At 39.7% G+C, this 18339-nt stretch overlaps 1 protein-coding gene across 10 annotated transcripts; it reads left to right on the plus strand.

Moving 5' to 3' along the window:
- The first annotated feature begins 6 nt into the window (after positions 1-6).
- On the plus strand, positions 7-4580 carry LOC119323712. 10 transcript variants are annotated; one of them, XR_005156467.1, is made up of 9 exons: positions 7-329; positions 504-1076; positions 1187-1238; positions 1445-1479; positions 1553-1820; positions 1961-2119; positions 3974-4113; positions 4250-4285; positions 4378-4580. XR_005156467.1 is itself a non-coding variant. In XM_037597417.1 (7 exons), exons 2-6 carry the CDS (start codon positions 521-523, stop codon positions 1570-1572), a joined length of 315 nt encoding a protein of 104 aa, XP_037453314.1. In that variant the 5' UTR covers positions 7-329; positions 504-520; the 3' UTR covers positions 1573-2119; positions 3974-4580. The 10 variants fall into 10 exon arrangements, 1 of the variants encoding a protein (XP_037453314.1); XR_005156469.1 differs by having other exon boundaries at positions 3974-4096; XR_005156466.1 differs by adding an exon at positions 3382-3438 and having other exon boundaries at positions 3974-4580.
- The last annotated feature ends 13759 nt before the right edge of the window (positions 4581-18339 follow it).

The raw sequence follows: 18339 nt of genomic DNA on the forward strand, positions 1-18339 counted from the left end.
CTCCGCATCACCCCCGCAGCTGCCTCCTCTCCTGCCACCGCGCCGCCCCGGCCTCGTCTCCTCTGCGCCGCCTCCCCCTCTCCGCCACTGCATGGCCGCCGTCGCTTCCGCCGCTCGTCTCTTTCTTCACGCAGCACCTGCAGGACGATGCATCCCCATCCTCCATCAGCCGCTGTGGTGCGCCATGGTTCTTGACCGGCCGCAGATCCAGGAGAAGAGGAGGACGGCGGTGGGGGGAAGGAAGAGCGCGGCCTGGACTCGGCAGGAGGAGAGGAGCAGCAGCAGATCGGGCTCAGGTTAGGCGAGGCTGGTGGTGCTCAGGCTTCAAGGTACGCACCATCAAAGGATTTTCTCATCGTGATTGTGGTACTATCAGACTTACTTGCCATTCAGCACCACCAAAGGATTTTCTCATCGTGATTGTGGTACTACTAGACTTACTTGCCATACAGCAGGCATGGAGTATTACATGTCTAGATAATTTCGTCATTTGTCTTGTGCAGGCGTGCATTACGTGGACATGGAGCGAGCGTGGGACAAGGGCGTGGGACAAGGTGACGGTGACCGGCACGGCGAGCCAGAAGAAGGTGTTGCGCGCGGCGCGGCGCACGAGGAAGCTTGCCCACACCCCTCCTCCGCTCGCTCTCGTCTCCGTCAGGCTGTTGAGCTCCTGCTTCCTCCTTGATCTTCCCATTGATTTAGTACTACTACTGTACTGTGTGCTTGTGTTGTTTGTTTGAGGGGTACGGCTACTACTTGTGCTGCTGCTAGATGTGTGATGTTGGTTGTATATGTGTTTAATGTTGTTGGGTGCTGCTGGTTCAACTACTACCTGTGCTGGTTGATTTAATATCCGTTTATTTGTGAAACTGAAAACTCCTGTGAGAGGCAAGGATTGACAAGAAGGGTCTGAGCCAATGAGAAGTTTTATTTTCAGTTTTCATATTTAAGAAGTAATGGAGGATATGTCATATGTTTTGTTGCTAACATTTACCTATGGTGTATGTAGCTGATGTTCACTCCATTGGAGCTGAGTCTCCTTGCCGGCGACCTTGCCATCACCAGCCTATCTGCAGGTATGATAGCTCCTTCTCCCCCTCTCTTTGAGGAGAGGTGCAGATCTGGAGATTAGCCAATGAGATATAGTTGCTTAATTTGTATCTTTTTTTTGGGTACAATTTTGCAGGGATGGACATATGGATTGAATGGTACCCTCCTGAAATCTACACAGGTGTCAGGTACCAAGAACTGTTCGATGTCCCAACTCCTTTTTCCTTTGATTTCTTTTTGTAGAGATCCGCTTGCTGTTCATACTTCAACGTTACCAGAGTTTAATGTACTATCTAGCAAATGTGTATATGATGAAAGGAAATTATTCATTACTAAATATACATAGCTGCATATATATGTATATCTAATTGGATTGTTGACTTAACGTGTGCAGATTTAAGAAAGAAGAAATAGGGCCAAGAATATTAGGTGCTCCTCTATCTCTCTCTCATTCACATTTTAGTTTCCTAATATGTGGATTTTCTAAACATGATGTGTGCAGATCGGAGAACGAAGAGATGAAGAACAATGTTAGCTGAAGAGTTGAAGAAGACCAAGGTGAATTTTAACCGTCTTGCAAACCCAATCAAGTTTGCACTTCAATTTGATAATATGATTTGTGTTGATGTAAGCACGAGTCCCTCTGAAGGGCTCGACCACCGTCCGGTTCCAGTGGAGGACAACATCACTTAGCTGTGGCCATCCTGGGCGCCGCGAGAATTAGCTGAAAAATCTTGCTGAGATCCAGGTCACTGGCCATCCCCATTCAGGTAAGCTTGCTATCTTATTGTTAGATTGCTTGACGGAACTGGGACAACATTTTGGTAAGCTTGCCTTTCATTTTTGTTTTTCTTTGATGATTTTTTTGAAAGCATCTTTGATGAATTACCCATATGTGGGGATATTGCAGGTGGCTCTGAAACTTGTTCCTAATGAAGATAAATTTATGGAAGTGGTTAGGGAAACAGGAGGAGCAATTTTAGCATGGCAGGTGCTTCTCAGGTTCGATGGCTTCCGGCAACATCAAGGTCATAGTGCTTTCCTCGTGGGTTCAGCCTTTGACATTAAGGTGAGGAGTGTATATTTTTGTTCTATCTAATGTCTCTTGCTCCTGCTTCAGTATCGATGATCTCTCTGGAGTGATTGTTTGACAATGACTGTCATGTACCCCCTCCGTTCCTAAATATAAGTCTTTTTAGAGATTCCAATGCAGACTACAAAGACGAAACTAATTTTTTTGATCTGTTCTACACAGATGTTTTCAGTCGCTGTTTGCTATAGATACTTTGTTGGTTTCATAGGCATACATGGTTCCGTGAGGAGATTACCTACATTGTTCTGTTTTGTATAGAATCCTTGCAATACTGCTTTACTATCGTAAAATATCCTAGCCGGGTCTGCAAGATTGCGCCCTCTTTTTACCGAGGGCTTGAAAGTGTTAGAGAAGATCACAAGAAGAAGCATATCCCCTTTTTTTGTGCTTCTGCCCACGCCCTGTATATGATGTTGCAGCTCAAAATCTACATAAATCTACATGTTGTTGATCTGATAAGAGAAGGCAAGGAGCTGTCCGCGATCAGTATGTAGTAATGGGCATCAATATTTTCTTATACCGGTGATTCTGTAGCGGTTAATTGATATGATCGCTGCACTCCCCTCCTATACTCCTTTAGTCCATTTATTCCTAGAGTATATGTTTTTCTTTGGTTAAAACCTTGAAGTATTAAGATGTTAGGGTAAATTCTCTCATAAAGCTTGCTTTCTCCATAGTCATGTGTACATGTGTTACTTTATTTCCTGTAGCTGTATTGCTATTTCCCTGGGGACCTGTCCCCTTTTTCCTTCGTTATAGTAGAATGATCAGATGAAGGAAAGAAAAATGTGTTTGAATTATCATGCGGGTCTTTAAACAATTATGCGTGTCTTTAAACAATTATATGTATGGAGTAAGAACTGTATATATAGCTATTGAAAAAGAACTGTATGTATAGTTATCGATATATGTTTCTTGCATCTTAGGGGTTCAATGGCACCCGTCTCATGTTTCTTCCATGTTATTTTTTACCCGAATATTAGGATCACAACTTAAATTATCACTATAGTGTCAAAGGCCGTCATCTGAAGCTAATAAGATGTTACTAAAGAACAACCCCATGGTACTTGCACAGTACGTGGAAAACACCCTAAATAGATTAAAGAAATCATACTCTACTGTGATTGCATTTGGTTGATGCTTAAGTGTATTTCCCATCGGTAGATCAAGGGGGTAATATTCTACATTTCAGGTCCAAGCTTTAAATGCATTTTTCTATCTGTTTTTTCATATCCCAGTGATCATCCGCAAGACCGAATTTTGCCATTGTTGATGGTGCACAGTTCTGTTGCATGGTAAACCCAATATTGTCCCTCCTTTCAAGCTCCTGCGTTCATCCTAGAGAAAATTGTGGAAAATACATCTGAACTATCTTTTAATCTTCCAACAGTGTACTGCTAAAGATGGGCTTTATTCAGTTATTTTCTTGACTAGAATGATGATGTTTGTAGATGGGCGTTGTTCAGTCATAAGAGCTTATCGGTTCAGCCTGCATAGTTTTGTTTCTTCAGTGTACTATGTCTGAGGAAAACATTTATTTTGTTTCCTATTTAAGTGAATTCATGGCTGAGATGGATGAATTTCTATTGTGTGGGCTGGAGGTTCTTGAGGTAGGGCACCAGCACTAGCTAAGGGTAAATGTATGACATGCTTGATGAGCATGCATGTCTATATGGTTTTGTGGCACTGATTTCGTTCCATGCCAGTTTATTTCCAGCAGCTCGTCTGCTTCTTCATGGAGATTTTATCAGTATATACTAAATTACATAAGAGACTGAATGTGTAATGCTTTCACCTTCAGTTTGAACATGATTGTCTTATTTGTGACAGGTGGAAATTAGCAAGCAAGCTACAGTCGGTCCATGGATGACCAAGTTTACTGATTACTTTATGAAGACGATGATTCCTAAATAGAATTACGAGCTAGGTCCTGCATGTTGATCGTGCTTCAAGGTATAGTTGTGACATAGGTAAATGCTCAACTTTGGCTTATAAACTGGATTCAAATGCTAATTCTGATAGGGCTTTTGCCACTTATTGTTTTATGGTTGCCTAGACAGCTGATGTCATGCTTCTTTCTTACTAATTGTCAATTCTTTTGTATAGGGTCCTTATGCTTTGCTGCTTTGCTACACAATGAGAGTATGTAGATAGCATGTATGGTTTTTACATTGTTTTGCGCAGGTTGAGATGCATCACATGATATTTGCCTCTTACATTTATGGGTATTACAGAGTGATTTCTTTTTCCACAAGGGGCAGTAGTTGTGCCATTCGATTCGAAGGACAAAGAGTTGATCACAAAGAGGTAGCATTCAGGATATATACACAAAAGAGTATAGAACCAAATTACATGATGTAATTGATCATTATTTCTATTAACTTTTCCTGCACACAATGTTCGTGAGTTCATATATTAAGTACATTTTATTGTGTCACTTGTGTTTATTCCTTTTTAATGCAAGTTTACAGCTACTCGGAGTTTCTAATTGCAGACTCAACTATTTTGGCCTACCGATAATCTAATTTATGGCATTATTACCTTAAGAAAATATTTGCATTTAATTTCCTTTGTATATAGGGGGTATAAGTTCTTACCAAATGTACTTAAATATATGGTTACTGAAAAAATGCAAATATTTTCAACACGAACATGGTTTTAAACGGGTCTCTGCGCGCCATTTGCCGCAACTGGTCATCTAGTTATTGTTGTGCCTCAAGAAAATGAATCAAAAATAATTGTGGAGGATGATGCACTTGATGATGATATTGCTTCTATATCTTATGGCACAATGCTCGAGAGCATTATTGATGATTATTTTGTTATGCCTATTGCTTACTGTGATGATTATGATTGGGTAGATAATGATACTTCTTATAATCTTGGAAAACTTTTTAGCACCAACTTGGGAAATTATGATGATAGCAACTGATATACTGTTGGTGCTATTCATACTATTAATGATGAGAGTGATTATGCTTATGATATGCCAAGCCACAAGCTTGGGGATGCTATGTTTGATGATAATGACATGTTTAAGAATTTATTTGCTGCAATTAATGTTTGTCCCAATCTTGGGGAGGCTATGCTTAATGAAGATGATCTTCTTAGTCCCCTTACTTTGAATGATCAAATTTGCTATGATGATTGCATGCCTCCTACTTAGGATGATTACTGTGATGATACTTATGTTATAAAAAGTAATGATAATTATTGTCATAATTTTGAATATCCTTTTACTGAACATTACTCTCTTAATGTGGGAATAATTTATAGTATTCGAGTTTTCTATGATACTCCCACCATTGTGAATGAGAAAAAAAATTCTTATGTGGAGAGTAATAAATTTTCTATGCTTTTGGATCATGAAAAGAATGCTTGATGTGATTGTTGTATTGATGAGTATATTCATGATGCTACTGAAAATTATTATGAGAGAGGAACTTATGATTCATGATGCTCTTTTTATGTTTCAATTCTTATCTTTTATGCGAGCATCATTGAAATTATCATGCCTAGCTAAAAGGCATTAAAGAAAATCGCTTGTTGGGAGACAACCCAACACTTTTACCTACTATTTATGTGTGTTCCCATGATTAGGCTACTCTATTAATTGTTTTTTATTGCTTTTGTTTCAATAAGGTGCCAAGTAAAACCTTTGGGATGGCTTACGGTGATAGTTGATTTGATCTTGCTGAAAAACAGAAAATTTTGAGCTCAGGAAAACAATTCTCATTTTTAACAGAAGCATGATAAAATAATGATTATTTTTGCATAAGATTGATAGAGAAATTTCCCAGGTTTTCTTTTTTTTCAGAATTTTTCGAGTAGCAGAATTATGGTTGGAGTACAGATTACTACAGACAGTTCTGTTTTTGACAGATTCTGTTTTCAATGCATAGTTTGCTTGTTTTCTAGTTTCCATGGCTTATATTGCTCAATATAAATTGTGGAAATGATATTCTACAGTAGACATTGTGTGAGAACGATTATGAATCTTGTCTTTGACAGTACCAAAAGTGAAATGGTTTGCTCTTTATCATACTAACCTATCTCACAAAGTTCCGTTAAGTTTTATGTGATTGAAGTTCTCAAGTTTTGGGTGAGATGTCGATGTGAGGAGAATAAGGAGTGACAATACCTTAAGATTGGGGATGCCCAAGGCACCCCACGGTAATATTCAAGGAAGATCCAAGCAACTAAGCTTGGGATGCCCCGAAAGGCATCCCCTCTTTCGTCTTCAACATTATCGGTAACCTCACTTGGAGCTATGTTTTCATTCGTCACATGATATGTGTTTTGCTTGGAGCATCAATTTATTTTGTTAGGATTTTCTTTGTGTTATTTCGAATAATGTTTTGCATCTTTTATTTCAATAAAAGTGGCATTGATAGCCTTTACTATTCTTATTTTACAAGCCTATATGTTGCTGTTTGAAAACAGAAAGTTTACCGCTGTTGCAAAAAATACCTAGAAAAGTCAGAATGTGATAAAATGTTGAAACTTTTTGCAAAATAAGATATGATAAATTTTATACAGTTTGGTAAAATTTTCATAATCTTTGGAGTTTAAGAAGTATTGATACTCTTGCATTCTTTACATACTGTACTGTTTTGGCAGATTGCTGTTATGTTTGCGTTGTTTACATATGTTTGCTTGTTTAATGATTCTATTTGACGATAGGAGTATTAAATATGCAGAGGCATTTAGCATGTAATGTTGAATAATAATTTTAGTGATTTGCTATAGTAGAGAATGATAAGGTTTTTGCATTGGTTTATACTAACTTATCTCACGAGTTCTTGTTGAGTCTTGTGTGGATGAAGCTTTTGAGATTTAGGAAAACCGTGATATGAGAAGAATTAAGGAGACACAAAAGGTCAATCTTGGGGATGCCCAAGGCATTCCAAGATAATATTTCAAGATGTCTCAAGCATCTAGGCTTGGGGATGCCCCGGTAGGCATCCCACCTTTTTTATCAACAATTATCGGTTAGTATCGGTTGAGCTTAAGTTTTTGCTTCTTCACATGATGTGTGGTATTCTTGGAATGTCATTTTTTTGCTTGTTTTTTTAATAAAATACTTAGCTCTGAAAGTTTTAAATAAGAGAGACCTTGCATATCTATGTATTTACTTAACTACTCGATTGATCTTCACTTATATATTTTTGGAGTAGCTTATCATTTACTCTTGTGCTTCACCTATATCCTATGAGTAAATTGTTGAATAAATTGAATGTAATGAAGTTGAAATCATATCATGCCTAGTGGTAACTTCACAGTGGTTTTAGAAAGTGAAATCTTTTGAGGCATGACAATCAAAATATTGGTCATACAAGCAATTCACGAATGATTAGTAGAAGGAAGAAAACTTTCACATGCAAATACACTATCTTGGAAATCTTTTGTGATTGTGAGCCCCCATCAAAATATTATATGCCAAAATTGTTGACGTTGGACAAGGAAGACAACATAATGATTTATGTTTGTTCATATTCACATAGAAGTTATATTGTCATAGATCCCTCAACATGTGGTGCTTGTCCCCAATCTTTGCTAGCCAAAAATTCCACACCAAGTAGAGATACTACTTGTGCATCCAAAAACCCTTAAACCCAAATCTTATTCTCAAGAGTCCACCATACCTACCTAAGGATTGAGCAAGATCCTTCAAGTAAGTTGTCATCGATGCAATAAGGCAATAAAAATTGCTTCTAAAAGTGTTAGATCATTTAGTGTAAGAGAAAATTGAGCGTTGTACAAACTTGTGATGGCAAAGAATAAAAGCGACAGACTGCATAATAAAGGTTGGTATCATAAGGGGCAATATAACGTGACGTTCTTTTGCACTAAGGGGTTGAGCATACAAACAAAAAGCGCATGGCAACCTCTGCTTCCCTCTGCGAAGGGCCTATCTTTTACTTTTAGTATTTACTTTTATGCAAAGAGTCAAAGTATTTCTCTCTATTCCTTTTTATTTTTCTCTTTTGGCAAGCATCATGTGGTGAGGAAAGATCTAGGCACATATATCTAGTTGGATATGGGTACCATGAGTTATTATTGTTGACATCACCCTTGAGGTGAATGTGTTGGGAGGCAAAACAATAAGCCCCTATCTTTCTGTGTGTCTGGTTGAAACGTTTACTCATGTGTATACGGTGAGTGTTAGCAACCATAGAAGACTATATGATGGTTGAGTATGTGGAGCTCTTACTTAAACTCTGTTGAATAAGTTGAATTGCAATTGCTTGATGACTGTGAACATAGGTTGTTGAGTTTCAAGAGAATTCATTGTTTGAACTTTAACATGTGAAGTTGTTGCTACTTTAAACATGAGAAATTTTATAAGAAAGAGTTGTTGCCATGATGCTAGGAAAAGTGATTGAAATTATTATTGATAAAACTTATGCACTTTGCTAGCATTCACACTTCATAAATTATTTCTTTTGTCATTTACCTACTCGAGGATGAGTAGGAATTGAGCTTGGGGATTCTGATACGTCTCCAGCGTATCTATAATTTATGAAGTATTCATGCTGTTTTATTATCATTCTTGGATGTTTTACAATCATTTTATTGCAACTTTATATCATATTTTGGGACTAACCTATTGAGCAAGTGCCCAGTGCCAGTTGCTGTTTTTTGCTTGTTTTTTACATCGCAGGAAATCAATATCAAACGGAGTCCAAACACCGCCGCCACAAGACTCTATAGCCACCGAAAACCAATCTAGACCCTGTTCCGGCACCCTACCGGAGGGGGGGGGATCATCTCCGGTGGCCATCTTCATCATCCCGACGGCCACCACGATGAAGAGGAAGTAGTCCACCTCAGGGCTGAGGGTTTTTACTAGTAGCTATGTGTTTAATCTATCTCTCTCATGTTCTTGAGATGTCACGATCTTGATGTATCGCGGACTTTGTTAATATAGTCGAATCATATCTTGTTTTCCCTATTGGGGAACACGATATTTCAAAAAATTTACCTACGATCACGCAAGGAGATGCATAGCAACGAGCGGGGAGAGTGTGTCAACGTACCCTCGTAGACCGAAAGCGGAAGCGTTTAGTAACGCGGCTGATGTAGTCGAACGTCTTCGCGATCCATTCGATCCAAGTACCGAACGCACGGCACCTCCGCGTTCAGCACACGTTCAGCTCGATGACGTCCCTTCGGCTCTTGATCCAGTTGAGGACGAGCAAGAGTTTCGTCAGCACGACGGCGTGGAGACGCTGATGATGAAGTTACCGGCGCAGGGCTTCACCTAAGCACTATGATGATATGATCAAGGTGTGTAACTGTGGAGGGGGGGGGCACCTGATACGTCTCCGTTGTATCTACTTTTTCAAACACTTTTGCCTTTGTTTTGGACTCTAACTTGTATGATTTGAATGGAACTAACCCGGACTGACGCTGTTTTCAGCAGAATTGACATGGTGTTGTTTTATGTGCAGAAAATAAAAGTTCTCAGAATAACCTGAAACTCCACGGAACACCTTAGAAAAAACAATAAAAATCCTCGCAAAAGATGAAGACCAGGGGGCCCACACCCTGTCCATGAGGGTGGGGGGCGCCCCCCTCAGCGCGCCCCCTACCTCGTGGCCCCCCTGGTGGCCCTCCGATGCCAACTCCAACTCCATATATTGGCTTTCGGGGAGAAAAAATCAGAGAGAAGAAATCATCGTGTTTTACGATACCGAGCCACCGCCAAGCCCTAATCTCTCTCGGGAGGGCTGATCTAGAGTCCGTTCGGGGCTCCGGAGAGGGGGATTCATCGCTGTCGTCATCATCAACCATCCTCCATCACCAATTTCATGATGCTCACCGCCGTGCATGAGTAATTGCATCGTAGGCTTGCTGGACGGTGATGGGTTGGATGAGATTAATCATGTAATCGAGTTAGTTTTGTTAGGGTTTGATCCCTAGTATCCATTATGTTCTGAGATTGATGTTGTTATGACTTTGCTATGCTTAATGCTTGTCATTAGGGCCCGAGTGCCATGATTTCAGATCTGAACCTATCATGTTTTCATGAATATATGTGTGTTCTTGATCCTATCTTGCAAGTCTATAGTCACCTACTATGTGTTATGATCCGGCAACCCCGAAGTGACAATAATCAGGACCACTCCCGGTGATGACCATAGTTTGAGGAGTTCATGTATTCACTATGTGCTAATGCTTTGTTCCGGTTCTCTATTAAAAGGAGGCCTTAATATCCCTTAGTTTCCAATAGGACCCCGCTGCCACGGGAGGGTAGGACAAAAGATGCCATGCAAGTTCTTTTCCATAAGCACGTATGACTATACACGGAATACATGCCTACATTATGTTGATGAACTGGAGCTAGTTCTGTGTCACCCTATGTTATGACTGTTACATGACGAACCGCATCCGGCATAATTATCCATCGCTAATCCGGTGCCTACGAGTTTTCCATATACTGGTTATCGCTTATTTACTTTTCCGTTGCTACTGTTACAATCACCACAAAATACCAAAAACATTACTTTTGCTGTCTTTACTTTTGTTACCGTTACCACTACTATCATATTACTTTGCTACTAAACACTTTGCTGCAGATACTAAGTTTACAGGTGTGGTTGAATTGACAACTCAGCTGCTAATACTTGAGAATATTCTTTGACTCCCCTTGTGTCGAATCAATAAATTTGGGTTGAATACTCTACCCTCAAAAACTGTCGCGATCCCCTATACTTGTGGGTTATCAAGACCTTTTTCTGGCACCGTTGCAGGGGAGCATAGCTCTATTCTTTGAGTCACTTGGGATTTATATCTGTTGGACACTATGAAGAACTTGAAAGATGATCGAACTACTATTTTGCCCTCAACTACGAGGGGAGGTAAGGGACTGCCATCTAGCCTTGCACTAGATCCTCCTTCTGTTATGAATAAGTTTGCAACACCTAAACCTGTTACTGCTGTGAATTCTGATATGTTGCATGTTATTGATGGTGCCACTTCTGCTATACATGATACTTATGATGAAACTACTTCTATGCTTGATACTAATGTGCCCCTTGGTGAATTTCTTGATGAGCAAATTGCTAGGTCTAGAGAAAAGAGAAATTATTGAACCTGAACACGATGATGTTAGTGATGATGAAAATATGCCTGCTATTCCTGAGGGTTATCTTTTTGATGATGAATCTTCTGCAGCCATTCTTGCTTGCCAAGATAGACATGAACTTAAGAGGTTACTAGTTAATTGGAGTAAAGAATCTTTTAGAGATAGAATGAAACCCGACCCTGCTTTTGCTACTTCACCTATCTATGTTCCCGGTAATGATTATTATGATTTTTCTGTTGATCAAGATATAATTACCTTGGTTGAATCTGATCCTTTTTACGGCTATGAATCTGAAACTGTTGTGGCACATCTTACTAAGTTAAATGATATAGCTGCCCTGTTTACTAATAATGAGAGATCGCGCTACCTTTATTTACTCAAAATATTCCCGTTCTCATTTAAGGGTGATGCTAAGATATGGTTTAATTCTCTTGATCCTGGTTGTGTGCAAAGTCCCTAGGATATGATTTATTACTTCTCTGCTAAATATTTCCCAGCTCATAAGAAACAAGCTGCCTTGAGGGAAATATACAATTTTGTGCAAATTGTAGAAGAGAGTCTCCCACAAGCTTGGGGGAGGCTTCTCAAGTTACTTAATGCTTTGCCTGATCATCCTCTTAAGAAACCTGAAACATTTGATATCTTTTATAATGGACTAACTGATGCTTCCAGAGATTACCTGGATAGTTGTGCTGGTTCTCTTTTCAGGGAAAGAACACCGTATGACGCTAAAATTCTATTGAATAATATGTTGGCAAATGAAAATAATTGGGCACCTCCCGAGCTACCTCCTGAGCCAGTTCTTGAGCCAATTACTGAGCCTATTCCTAAAGCAACTCCGAAGAAGAGAGGTGTTCTATTTCTCAGTCCCGAAGATATGCAAGAGGCAAAGAAATCTATGAAAGAAAAAGGTATTAAAGCTGAAGATGTTAAGAATTTACCTCCTATTGAAGAAATACATGGTCTTAATTTACCGCCTGTTGAAGAAGTATATGATCTTAATTACTTATTTAATGAAGAACCTCCTGATATCCCGACACAGGTAGTAAAGGTAAATTCTCTCTATAGATATGATAAAGCTGAAGTACCTCCTACTAAAATTGCTAGTCAGTGCTTGGATGAGTTTGATGACTTTATGTTTAAGCAAGATGACTTTAATGCTTATTTTGGTAGATAATTAAAACAGAATACCTTTATGATTAAACGCTTGGGTGATTATATGGCTGATATTAGAGGTGAACTTAAACTTGTTAGCAAACATGCTTCTATGGTTACCACTCAAGTAGAACAAGTACTTAAAGCTCAGAAAGAAGCGCTTGATGAAATGAATAGTAAGAAAAAATGATTATGCTGTTAGAGTGGCTACTGGAACTAGTAGAATGACTCAGGAACCTTTGTATCCTGAAGGCCACCCTAAGAGAATCGAGCAAGATTCCCAGAGAAACAATATTGATGTACCTAGTTCTTCTAAGAGGAAGAAAAAGAAAAATGATAGGACTTTGCAAACTTCTAGTGAACCTATTGCTGAACCACCTGAGAATCCAAATGATATCTCTATGTCTGATGCTGAAACACAATCAGGTGATGAACATGAACCTAGTGATAGTGTTAATGATAATGTTCATGATGATGCTCAACCTAGTAATGATAATGATGTAGAAGTTGAACATGTTGTTGATCTTGATAACCCACAATCAAAGAATCAACGTTATGATAAAAGAGACTTCGTTGCTAGGAAACATGGTAAAGAAAGGGAACCATGGGTTCAGAAACCCATGCCTTTTCCTCCGAAACCATCCAAGAAAAAGGATGATGAGGATTTTGAGCGCTTTGCTGAAATGATTAGACCCATCTTTTTGCGTATGCGATTAACTGATGTGCTCAAAACAAATCCTTATGCTAAGTATACGAAGGATATCATTACTAATAAAAGAAAGATACCCGAAGCTGAAATTTCCACCATGCTTGCTAACTATACTTTTAAGGGTCGAATACCAAAGAAACTTGGAGATATAGGAGTACCTACTATACCATGCTCCATTAAGAGAAATTATGTTAAAACTGCTTTATGTGATCTTGGAGCCGGTGTCAGTGTTATGCCTCTCTCTTTATATCGTAGACTTGATTTGAATAAGTTGACACCTACTGAAATATCTTTGCAAATGGCTGATAAATCAACTGCTATACCTGTCGGTATTTGTGAGGATGTGCCCGTTGTGGTTGCAAACGTTACTATTTTAACGGACTTTGTTATTCTTGATATTCCCAAGGACGATAGTATGTCTATTATTCTTGGAAGACCTTTCCTTAATACTGCAGGGGCTGTTATTGATTGCACCAAAGGCAATGTCACTTTTCATGTTAATGGCAATGAGCACATGGTACATTTTCCGAGGAAACAACCTCAAGTTTATAGTATCAACTCTGTTGGAAAAATTCCATCGATTATATTTGGGGGTTTTGAATTCCCTCTTCCTACTGTTAAGAAAAAGTATGATATTCTTATTGTTGGGGATTTTCATATCCCCGTTGAGGTAACTTAGTGTCATTCGAAATTTCTCCGGTTTCGTGATTATTCGGAATGAGTTTGTTAACAAGACTTGATCAACCTTGTTAGTGGGTTCATTTTGATGATCACGAGATGGATGAAACTAGAAGCACAACCTTCTGTACCCTCTTTATATTTTCTATTATTTAGTAGAAATAAAGTAAAATAATATTTTTCTGTCTACTCCTGACTTATCCGTGCAATATAAAAATATCCCGAAAATAAAAGTCCTCAGAATGCCATGCCAATTTAATATGATTTTTCGGGAATATTTGAGGATTTACTGTGCAAAAATTACCACGAAGGGAGCTGCCACCTGGTCACGAGGGTGGAGGGCGCGCCCTACCCCCCTGGGCGCGCCCCCTGCCTCGTGGGCCCATGGTGGCCCTCCTCCACTTATTCCTGCACCCATCTTCTTCCTCTGCCTCACACAAACACCAAAAACCAACTCAAGCACGAGTTCCATCCCCCGTTGCTGTGATTTTTGATCTCCTTGCTCAAAGCACCTCTTGCAAAACTGCTCGGGGAGATTGTTCCTTGGTATGTGACTCCTCCATTGATCCAATTAGTTTTTGTTCTAGTGCTTTATTCATTGCAAATTTGTGCTGCATAGGTGACCATGTTCTTGAGCTTGCATGTTAAATTTATATGGTTCCAAGTAGTTCCAATGCTTTATATAGGCTCTAGGCACTTGTGGGAGTTGTTGCTATCAATTTTATTGAAGTTGGTTCACTTTTATTTGAAGTTACTAAAAATTTCAGATTGTTTCAGAAAATAATGAAGAAATTTTTGAGGGGCTCATCGAGCCGAAGCTCGAAGGAAAAACAAAAGGAAGAAGAGCAGAAGACCAAATTTAATTTGCCTCGCACCGCGGAGGTCTGGCTGTGTGAATGGCCTTCCGATGACTTCTTGAGGAGAGCTGGGATTTATGAAGATTTCTATCTATTGATTGAAAATGCTGGCCTCATCAACTTCCTCCACGACCAACGTCATCAGTATCTCTTACTCACAAATACTTTTGTGCAAAACTTCTACTTTTTCCCTAAGAAATCACCTCCAACAGTAGAGTTTCGAGATGACATTAGCTAAATTCTGCGAGGTTTGTAGAATACCCTTCGAGGGCACCTTAGATGAACCCCACCGTAATGAAGTAGAAGCTTTTATTAACACTATCACTGTGGGAGAAACCAGGAAGGTTTCTGATGCAAGGATCACTAGCATACATTTTCCTGTTTTACGCTACTTTGCCTTATTTGCTAGTCGTTGTTTGATTAGATGCAGGAACTGTGGGAACCTTAGTATTCCTGATATTATTATTTTGCTCCATGGTTTATATCGCAATAACTCTGTTAGTATGGGTGGAATTTTTGCTAGACGGTTAAGTTTGAACCGCACTAAGGGCCCCATCTTCGGAGGCATTTATGCTTCACGCCTAGCTGAACATTTGAAATACCTATTAGGCATGAGGAGGAAGAAGAAACAGCGCTGTCCCGTGTTTATTTAGATTATAAGAGTATGATAGCGCATGACTTTCTTGTTAAGAGTTGCGATGGGGAGCTCAAATACAAATTATACTTTGATAAACATCACCCTGAGACCATTACTTTGCCTGCTCCTTCTTTGTTTAACTTGTCTGCAGAACCTCACATTGTTCCGTGGTCGGCTGTTCAAGCCTATCGGAATCCTACACCAGCACCGGAGCCGGAGCCACAAAATGAGCCTCCACGACTATCTGTTTATTCTTGGGATCCAGAGGAGGCTGCCAGCCAGTGGCAGCCGGAGCCTTCTTCGTCGCAGTATGACCCCAGCTTCACCTACGGGTATCCGCCAGGCTATCCCTAACAATAGACCAACTTAGGCCAAAAGCCTAAGCTTGGGGGAGTACGTATTTCCCACCGACATTACATTCATGTTCACACACACACTCATTGCTAGGTGTCGGTGCTCATACTCTTTCACCTTAATATCCATGTTAGTTTATTTTCTTTTTCCTGCTTTCTTCTTGTGTGTTTGTTAAACTTTAAGAAAAAACAAAAAAATTAGTAGTAGTTTACTTCTTTGCTTGTAGTAGAAATTAAAAAGAAAAAACCCAAAAATATTTCCCGTTCTTCTTTTACTTGTTGGGAGCTTTCCCGTGTAAATAGTTTTTATTTTCTTTTCTTTTCTTTTTTGGGGGGGGGGGGGTTGAGAAGACCATATTGAAAATGCTTAGTGGCTCTTATATGCATGATCGATTATTTAAACTTAGATCCCATATTACTTGTCTTCTCTCTTGAGTTAAATGCTTGCAGATTCCAGCTTAGTCCAATGCACGTGCACTCTTATTATTATACACACTGTTCGGTCGTGCAAGTGAAAGGCAATAATGATGATATATGATGGACTTATTGGGATAAGAAAAGCTGGTATGAACTCGACCTCTCTTGTTTTTGTAAATATGATGATTCATCGTTCCTGAGTCAGCTATTATGAAGTAAACATATTTGCAATGACATTTAGAGATTATAGTTGCTTGTGCCATGCTTGATTAGCTATGAGTTATAATGGTTTACCTTGCGTGCCAACATGCTATTAGAATGATTATGATGTGGTATGATGGGATGTTATCCTCCTTTAAATGAATTGAGTGACTCGACTTGGCACATGTTCATGCATGTAGTTGAATCAAATCAACATAGCCTTCATGATATTTATGTTCAAGGTGGATTATATCCTACTCATGCTTGTATTCGGTGTAAATTAGTTTTAGTGCATGTTTACGACTGTTGTCGCTCTCTCAGTTGGTCGCTTCCCAGTATTTTGCTAGCCTTCACCTGTACTAAGCGGGAATATTGCTTGTGCATCCAAACTCCTTAAACCCCAAAGTTATTCCATATGAGTCCACTATACCTACCTATATGCGGTATTTACCTGCCGTTCCAAGTAAATTTGTATGTGCCAAACTCTAAACCTTCAAATAAACATTCTGTTTTGCATGTTCGAATAGCTCATATGTCAACTAGAGCTGCCCTTATCTTCCATGTTAGGCGGGTTATTCTCAAGAGGAGTGGACTCCGCTCCTCATTCACGAGAAAATGGCTGGTAACCGGGATGCCCAGTCCCATGCTTTATGCAAACTAAATCAAAATAACTACAAACAAAACTCCCCTTGGGACCCGTTGAATGTTGGAGGCACTCGTTGTTTCGAGCAAGCCATGGATTGATGCTTGTGGAGGAAGGGGAGAATAAACTTTACCATTCTGTTTGGGAACCGCCTATAATCTGTTTAGCATGGAAGATATCATCATCTTTTAGTTGTTATGTTGACAACGGAAGTATGCCGCTCAAAATATAATTTATCTCTATTTCAAAACCGAGCTCTGGCACCTCTACAAATCCCTGCTTCCCTCTGTGAAGGGCCTATCCATTTACTTTTATGTTGAGTCATCACCCTTCTTATTAAAAGCACCCGCTGGATAGCACACTGTCATTTGCATCCATTATCATTGGTTTATATTGGGTATGACTTGACTGGATCTCTTTTACCATGAATTACAATGTTTAGTCAGTCCTTGATCTTTAAAGGTGATCTGCATTTATGTTTTGCGGTCTCAGAAAGGGCTAGCGAGATACCATTTTGTTATATCATGTTATGATTATTTTGAGAAAGTGTTGCCATCCGAGTTTTATTATTATGGCTCGCTAGCTGATTATGCTATTGATATGAGTAATCGTGAGACCTACGTGTTATTGTGAGTATGGTTAGTTCATAATATTTGCTGAAACTTGAATGCTGGCTTTTCATGTTTACAACAACAAGAGCAAATAGAGTTTGTAAAAGTTTTTCTTATTCTCTTTCAGTTTGTCAACTGAATTGCTTGAGGACAAGCAAGGGTTTAAGCTTGGGGGAGTTGATACGTCTCCGTCGTATCTACTTTTCCAAACATTTTTGCCCTTGTTTTGGACTCTAACTTGTATGATTTGAATGGAACTAACCCGGACTGACGCTGTTTTCAGCAGAATTGCCATGGTGTTGTTTTATGTGCAGAAAATAAAAGTTCTCAGAATGACCTGAAACTCCACGGAACACCTTAGAAAAAACAATAAAAAATCCTCGCAAAAGATGAAGACCAGGGGGCCCACACCCTGTCCACGAGGGTGGGGGCGCCCCCCCTGGGCGCACCCCCTACCTCGTGGGCCTCCTGGTGGCCCTCCGACGCCAACTCCAACTCCATATATTGGCTTTCGGGGAGAAAAAATCAGAGAGAAGAAATCATCGCATTTTACGATACGGAGCCGCCGCCAAGCCCTAATCTCTCTCGGGAGGGCTGATCTGGAGTCCGTTCGGGGCTCCGGAGAGGGGGATTCATCGCCGTCGTCATCATCAACCATCCTCCATCACCAATTTCATGATGCTCACCGCCGTGCGTGAGTAATTGCATCGTATGCTTGCTGGACGGTGATGGGTTGGATGAGATTTATCATGTAATTCAGTTAGTTTTGTCAGGGTTTGATCCCTAGTATCCATTATGTTCTGAGATTGATGTTGCTATGACTTTGCTATGCTTAATGCTTGTC

This window comes from Triticum dicoccoides, chromosome 6B, assembly GCF_002162155.2.
Source record: "Triticum dicoccoides isolate Atlit2015 ecotype Zavitan chromosome 6B, WEW_v2.0, whole genome shotgun sequence".
In the NCBI taxonomy this organism is placed as follows: domain Eukaryota; kingdom Viridiplantae; phylum Streptophyta; class Magnoliopsida; order Poales; family Poaceae; genus Triticum; species Triticum dicoccoides.

Excerpts from the sequence above, each read along its gene's own strand:
- LOC119323712 (XM_037597417.1), top strand. The coding sequence starts at position 521 with ATGGAGCGAGCGTGGGACAAGGGCGTGGGACAAGGTGACGGTGACCGG. Across the intron at positions 1,077-1,186 it reads CATCACCAGCCTATCTGCAG|GGATGGACATATGGATTGAA; the intron begins GTATGATAGCTC and ends ACAATTTTGCAG. Across the intron at positions 1,239-1,444 it reads GAAATCTACACAGGTGTCAG|ATTTAAGAAAGAAGAAATAG; the intron begins GTACCAAGAACT and ends TAACGTGTGCAG.